This window comes from Otolemur garnettii, unplaced genomic scaffold, assembly GCF_000181295.1.
Source record: "Otolemur garnettii isolate 467f Iridium unplaced genomic scaffold, OtoGar3 scaffold00141, whole genome shotgun sequence".
Lineage (NCBI taxonomy): Eukaryota > Metazoa > Chordata > Mammalia > Primates > Galagidae > Otolemur > Otolemur garnettii.
The window spans coordinates 5,210,513-5,218,216 of NW_003852536.1; the positions used below are offsets into that span (position 1 = coordinate 5,210,513).

General features: G+C 48.5%; 1 protein-coding gene across 1 annotated transcript; it reads right to left on the minus strand.

Annotated features, from left to right (window-relative positions):
- Positions 1-2,483: 2,483 nt before the first annotated feature.
- Positions 2,484-3,782, minus strand: BECN2 (beclin 2). The gene has a single exon (XM_003798833.1). It carries the CDS (start codon positions 3,780-3,782, stop codon positions 2,484-2,486), a length of 1,299 nt encoding a protein of 432 aa, XP_003798881.1.
- Between the last annotated feature and the right edge of the window lie 3,922 nt (positions 3,783-7,704).

A 7,704-nucleotide genomic window follows, 5' to 3' on the forward strand; every position in this document is an offset into this window, starting at 1 on the left:
ACAGCTCACAGCAACCTCCAGCTCTTGGGCTTAGGCAATTCTCCTGCCTCAGCCTCCCAAGTAGCTGGGACCACAGGCACCCACCACAACGCCAGTCTATTTTTTGGCCAGGCCAGGTTCAAACTGGCCAACCTTGGTACATGGGGCCAGCGCCCTATCCACTGAGCCATAGGTGCCGCCCTAAAACTTTCATTTTTTTAAATACAAAATTTTCATGGAAATAATTTTTACATATTCAAGGAATACATATTCTAGAAACATTATCTCTCTAAATACTTTCCTGAGTTTTTTAATTAACCTTTTTAAAAAATATAGAATGCTCAATATGTAGGAGCTCTTCTTAGGTCCTGTGATGTGGATGATGAAGCTAAATTAGCCCTCAAGAAGTTTACAGCTAGGTTAGAAGCATTGACACCCAGGGAAGGTCATGGGCAAAGGGCAGAGGAAGTGTGGGCATGGTGTATTTTAGTATTTTACACAGAAAGGACCTGGAATTAGTTAGTATAGAGGGAACCTGGAGAGGTAGGTGGGACAGATCACTCAGGGCTGACAGATTGGGATTTGGTTCCTACAGCCCTGGAGAAGCAGGAGAATGCCACAGGCAATCTGCATTTTTACCAAATTCCTCTGGTTGGCTTGTTTTCAATCTGCAGTTCTCTATATCCCCTTAATTGATCTATCAGACAATTTTTATGGTACCAACATATTTTATCTTTTCTTTTTTTTTTTTTTGAGACAGAGTCTCACCATGTCAGCCTCACTAGAGTACCGTAGCACCACAGCTCACAGCAACCTCAGACTCTTGGGCATCAGCGATTCTCTTCCCTCAGCCTCCCAAGTAGCTGGGACTACAGGCGCCTGCCACAACACCCACCTAATTTTTGGTTGTAGTTGTCACTGTTGTTTGGCAGATCCGGGGCTGGATTCAACCCGCCAGCTCTGGTGTTACGTGGCTGGAGCTTTAGGCGCTGAGCCCAATTCCCCAATGGTCCTTCCTTTCTCTTTTCTTTTTTCTTTCTTTCAGAAATAGGGTCTTACTCTGTTGCCCAGGCTAGAGGGCAGTGGTGTCACTGTAGCTCACTATAATCTCCAAGGCCTGGGCCCAAGTGATCCTCTCCCCTTGGCCTCCCAAAATTCTAGAATTATAGGCATGAGCAACTGCAGCTGGCTCTCCTCAGAGTCAAGCTCAACAACACAGCTCAATGGAGCCCAATAAGACACATTGCTCACTTTACATCATTAGAGGATGTGTAGAAATTTATTGGAAATTTTTTAGGAATGAAGAGGCGGGGCTTACACTCTACATCACAACAAAACATATTTTTGGATATTCTCTTACCCCCAAATTTACTATACAGTGGCCCCAAATACTTTGTTTGGGGAGGTTCTTTTCTTTTTTCCTTCTTTTTTTTGAGACAGTCTTGCTTTTTTCACCCCCGGGTACAATGCTGTGTGGTGTCATAGCTCACAGCAACCTCAGACTCTTGGGCTCCAGCGATTGCTTGCCCCAGCCTCCTGAGTAGCTGGGACTACCGGCCCCACCACAACACCAGTATTTTTAGAGACCAGGTCTTGCTTTAGCTCAGGCAATGCGCCCGCCTGGGCCTCCCAGATGCTGGGATTACAGGCATGAGCCACTGCGCCCAGCTCCAAATATTTTATTTAATAAAAAAACTGAAAACCTCTGTGTCTCTCCTTATCACCTCTCTCCTCTCATCCTGGCCTTTGTTCTTACCCTCATCACCCCTTTATGTGGAAATAATCTTATTCTATAATCAAAATTTTTCCTCTCATTTCTTGTTTGAGTAGAGAAGGGGAGAGAAGGACAAAGATGCAGTGAGGAAAATTTCTGATCATATTTGCACAATATTTTTTAATAAGTGGAGGGTTTTGTTTGTTCGTTCGTTTGTTTTTGAGACGAGGTCTTGCTCTGTTGCCAGGCTGGAGTACAGTGAACTATGATTATAGTTCACTGCAACCTCAAACTCCTGGCCTCAAGAGATCCTCCCACCTCAGGCTCCAGAGAAGTTGAGATGACAGGCCTATACTATTACGGCCAGTAATTTTTTTTGTAGGGGGAGGGGTGCAGAGTCTCATTTTGTCACCCTCAGTAGAGTGCTATAGTGTCACAGCTCACAGCAACCTCAAACTCTTGGGCTTAAGCAATTCTCTTGCCTCAGACTCCCAGGTAGCTGGGACTACAGGCCCCCACCAAAACACCTGGCTATATTTTTGTTGCCTGTTGTCACTGTTGTTTGGCATGCCTGGCCAGGTTTAAACCCACCACCCTCGGTGGATGTCTTCGGCGACATAACCACTGTTCTACCGGCGCCAAGCCCTCGGTAATTTTTAAATTTCTCTAGAGGTGGGGTCTCACTGTGTTGCCCAGGCTGGTATCAAACTCCTGTGCTCAAGCAATCCTCCCACCTCAGCCTCCCAAAGTGCTAGGATTACAGGCACGAGCCATCATGCCAGGCCAAAAGTTACTTTTGACTGTACCTTAAGGAGACCCAAGTGATACTCCACTTGAAATTCACAAGCATGAACTTGAGCGCCTTGGTCCACTGTTTCTTGGTGTTAGAAAGCGTCCTGATGGAGTAGTGCTCCCGGCTGCCTCCCAGGTCCTCCAACAGGCCTCTGTCCGCGCGGATACGGTAGGGCAGGCAGAGGCCCTGCGAGCCCTTCCCAGCCTCTTCCGCGAATTGCTGCATGCAGTCCAGGAAGGCCACCATTGCATCGTCAAATTTGTCATCCGAGGAAGAATTCCGCCCGCCAGTACAAAACAATGGCAGGTCGGGGTCGTCACCGGCCAAGGATTTCAGATAGGAGCGACTTCCACAGGGGAACAGTCGGTACCTCTGAAACTCCAGCCCAATCTTAGTGGCCAGGGCCTGGAGCAGCAAAGCCGTCTGTCCCCAGGCGGCGCTGATCTCGTTCCAGGCCACAGGGACGGCGGGGAGGCAGCCCAGCCTGAAGTTATTGATGATGCCGAAGGCGCCCTCCTCTCGGATCTCAAACGTGGCCCTGAAGACGTCGGTTTCCTTCAGCAGGTGCAGCTGGGCCCGGGCGCGCTCCAGCTGGTTCTCCAGGCTCCCCAGCTGGTCCAGCAGCTCCAGCCCTTGCCACTCCAGCGCGCAGCAGTCCCCGAGGTGCTGCCTCTCCTGCCGCTCCAGCTCCGCGGTCTCCGCCTGGGCCGCCTCGAGATCCGCCGCAGCCCCGGCGTGGGCCCTGTCCACCGCGTCCAGCTCCTGGGCCAGCCGCGCCTCCTCTAGCTCCAGGGCCCGCAGCTCCCTCTGCAGCGCGTCCCTGTCGTCCCCTCTGGTCCGCTCCCCTGCGGTCTCCAGACACCGTTGGTAGTTCTGAAGGTCAACTTCTGTGAGAGCGAGCTCCGTGTCCAGCTGCCCTAGAAGACTGTCGGTGCACTCCACACACAGGGGGTGGTCCACAACTTTCTGGTCCGACAAGATGTCAAAAATGTCCCCAACGGCCTCCTGGATGCTGCCGAGACTCTGCATGGAGCCAATCTCCCCAACCAGGGTGAAGTGGTTGGCTCTGTCCTTGGACGCCCCGCCATCTGCAGGATGGGGTCTAGTAGAGGCACTGTCCTGTAGCTTGTCACTGTCGGCCTCTGTCCTGGAGAAAGCACTGTCCTCCCTGCTGTCCCCTGGGTCTCCCTGCAGTGGGGCTGGGACGGAGGCCTCAGGGAGGCCCTGGGTCTCCACCCTCGGGCTCAGTTGCAGGGGCTGGTGGCAGTGCTGGCAAAGGAAGCGAACGGAAGACATGGCGTATCCACCTCCCACCCTGATTCCAAGTTTCCTCAGTCTCCCCAGTTGCTTGCCATTTTATACCTTTCAAGCTCTTTCTAGAAGGGCGGGTCTTTTTAAATGCAGATCTCATGTGTTCTAAAACCCTAGAGGGGCATTCTCCTTAGTTACCTGTAGACCAGTAGCTCCTCATAGACCACTGGTTCTTCCTGAAAGGAAAATCTGATCATCTCACTTTCCCCTGGTAACACCTTCAAGGCGCACCTTAAGAGGAATCTTCCTCGGCTCGGCGCTGCAGCTCAGTGAGTAGAGCACCAGCCACAAACACTGAGGCTGGCTGGTTCTAAACTCCGCCCCGGGCTGCTAAACAGCAATGACAACTGCAACCAAAAACTAGCTGGGTGTTGTGGCGGGCGCCTGTAGTCCCAGCTACTTGGGAGGCTGAGGCAAGAGAATCGCTTAAGCCCAGGAGTTGGAGGTTGCTGTGAACTGTGACACTTTGGCACTCTACTAAGGGCAATATAGTAAGACTTTGTCTCAAAAAAATAAATAGGCTTGGCGCCTGTAGCTCAAGTGGCTAAGGAGCCAGCCACATAAACCTGAGCTGGTGGGTTCGAATCCAGCCCCGCCTGCCAAACAACAATGACAACTACAACCAAAAAATAGCAGGGCCTTGTGGCGGGTGCCTTCAGCTACTTGGAAGGCTGAAGCAAGAGAATCTCTTAAGCCTAAGAGTTGGAGGTTGCTGTGAGCTGTGATGCCACAGCAACTTGCCCTGGGCAACAGCCTGAGGCTCTGTCTCAAATAAATAAATAAATAAGTAATCTTCCTAAAACTAGAATCTGATCATGGTGCATCCCTCCTTCAAAAGGTTTAATGCTCTTGTCTTACCTCAAGATAAAGCCCAGTTGATCTGTTTCCTTATCAATTGTGGGATTGCCTCTCACATTAGGCCTGCTTGACAGCTTCTGTGAAACATAGAATGACCTGGAAAGGGGTGGAGGGCACTGCAGTCAACGAGGTGATGTTTTAGTTACTGATTCAGAGATATTTTGGAGAAGTCATTTCCTCCAGGAATCCTTCCCTGACTTCAACTTTTGGTTCTCTGCTCTTGTGACACATGAAACGCCCTTTATTACACAGTAAAACCATGGACATGCATGGAAAAGATATTTGTTTAATTGATGAATCAAAACAAAAGAGATTGGAGGAGTAGATTTTACCATCAGCTCGGGCAGAGGCTAAGCTATGCTGCTTTGTAATTAATCAGATTAATACACCAATCAAAACAAAGCAAATAAAAATCTTTCTAAATACATTGATGTCCATCAGTCAACTACCCTGTTAAGCACATATGTTGGCCAGAGATCCTTGCTTTAAAACATGAGGGCTGCACCTGTGGCTCAGTGGGTAGGGCGCTGCCCCCATATACCAAGGATGGCAAGTTCAAACCCGGCCCCAGCCAAACTGCAAACAAAAAAATAGCTGGGCGTTCTTGTGGGTACCTACAGTCCCAGCTACTCCGGAGGCTGAGGCAAGAGAATCACCTAAGCCTAGGAGTTGGAGGTTCCTGTGAGCTGTGACAGCACAGCACTCTACCAAGGGCAATAAAGTGAGACTCTGTCTCTACAAAAATAAATAAATAAATAAAACAGAAACATATGAGTTTCTAACCTGCAATTATTGACTTGGTGGGTAGAGTAGGAAATAACTCACCCAGAAGGACCAAATTCCTCATCCTAATGAGGAGACCACAGTAAGGGGGGTGGGGTGTCACAGAGCCCACTTCCCTGAACCCAGTAGGAGGCAGAGTGGCAGGAACACCCACTCCCCTGGCAGGGGAGGCTCCTCGAGCTGGGGGAAAGCAGGAACCACTCTTCAGATCCAATGGGGGAAGCCCTGGGCTCCACATTAAGGGTATGAGGCTGTTACAGTACTCTGGACCACATGGTGAGGAACGTGTGTCTATGGAGGAAACACTTTCCCCTGGCCACCCTTCCCTGCAGTCTTCAAACTCTGGTTGATCCACATCACCATCGTGGTGCATGAACTTGTACCAGGTTCCTATCAGAACCTCAAAAACACTGAGAGGTAGAAAGACAAGCAGCCATCCCTATTTACAGTAAGGGAATGAAGATGCAGAGAGATTAAACAATTAGTCCCTATAGTCTCTCTAACCCTCACAGCCTCTCTGAAATAGTCCTGGATCAGTTATAGGCTCATCCTCTGGAATTTGACTGCAAAGTCCCTTCCCCAAGTTGATAAGAAGACAGATCAACCTCTGGAATTTGACTGCAAAGTCCCCTCCCCAAGTTGATAAGAAGACAGATCAATTGTTCAAAACACATAAACCAACAATCCACTGTTTGCTACGAATTTAGCAGTAAAGACTGCTTGGTGGCTCAGTGCCCATAGTACAGTGATTATGGCACCAGCCACATACACCGAGGGTGGTGGGTTTGAATCCGGCCCAGACCACTTAAATAACAGTGACAACTGCAACAAAAAATAGCGGGGCATTGTGGTGGGCACCTGTGGGCTCAGCTACTTGGGAGGCGGAGGCAGGAGAATCACTTAAGCCCAAGAACTTGAGGTTGCTGTGAGCTGTGACACCATAGCACAGTGGAATGAGGTTGGAACTACTTCAAATGTCATGGTCACTGCTAATTCTTTTTTTTTTTTTTTGAGACAGAGTCTCACTTTGTTGCCCTCAGTAAAGTGTTGTAGCATCATAGCTCACGGCAACCTCAAACTCTTTGGCTCAAGCAATTCTCTTGCCTCAGCCTCCCAAGTAGCTGGGACTACAGGCACCTGCCACCAATGTCCAGCTATGTTCAGAGATAGGGTCTGGCTCTGGCTCAAGGCCAGTCTCAAACTCTGGAGTTCAAACAATCCACCTGCCTCAGCCTCCCAGAGTGATAGGATTACAGGCGTGAGCCACCTCGCCAGGCCCAGCGGCTCATTCTTGATTCATAGTGTATGTGTAGGGAGGGAGGATAGCCTAGCAAAGTAAATTCACTGGTAATGCCTATCTATGCCTTATTCTAATTACCTCTTCACTAAAACCAAACAAATGCAAAGCCACTCCTGGCTTTGTGTTTGAGTCAGCCCCTAGGGACAATGCCTCAAACAGGCTCAGGGAACACAGTGGTGAAGGGAACTAAAAATAATCCAGTCTCCAGGTTTTCCAGTGAACAGGGCCTCCAGGACACTCCAGAATCCATCTGTGCAGCCCTTCCTCTGTGGAGGAACAGGGGAAGCTGCGCTGTTGCTCTCAGATAGAAAAGAAACCCCTTCTTATTTCTAGAGCTCTCTTCAATCCCAACATCTCACTCATGAAGGGACTCTAGTGAGAATCTTGCAGATTGGAGCACGTTTGGGGCACGTTGGTACACGGCTGAGCCTCCAGCATCTGGATCAGTGATTTTCAAACAGTGTGCTGGGAGAGGATCTTAAATGTGCCATGAAAAATTTTAAAGATCATTAATCAAATTATTTTTAAAAGAAGTTCAAAGCATGGTAAGTATATTCTTTTCTTTAGTCTTTGTTTTTATCAACAAAATTTTTAACTATAGGTCCAAGTGTGCCACAAGATAAAAAAAAAAGTCCTGGGGATGGACAGTGGTAATACTTTACAACAATGTGGATTTACTTAACTACTTAATGCCACTGAACTGTACTCTTAAAAATGGGTAAAATGGTGAATTTGACATTATGTACATCATACCACAGTTTTTTAAAAATATGAGCCATATTTTAATCAATAAATATTACTAAAATTTATCTGTTGCTACTATGTTTTTTTTTTCCTGGTTTCTAGTTTTTTTCGGTTTTTTTATTAAGACAAGAGTCTCACTTTGTCACCCTTGGTAGAGTGCTATGGTGTCACAGCTCACAGCAACCTCCAACTCCCGGGCTTAGGCGATTCTCTTGCCTCAGC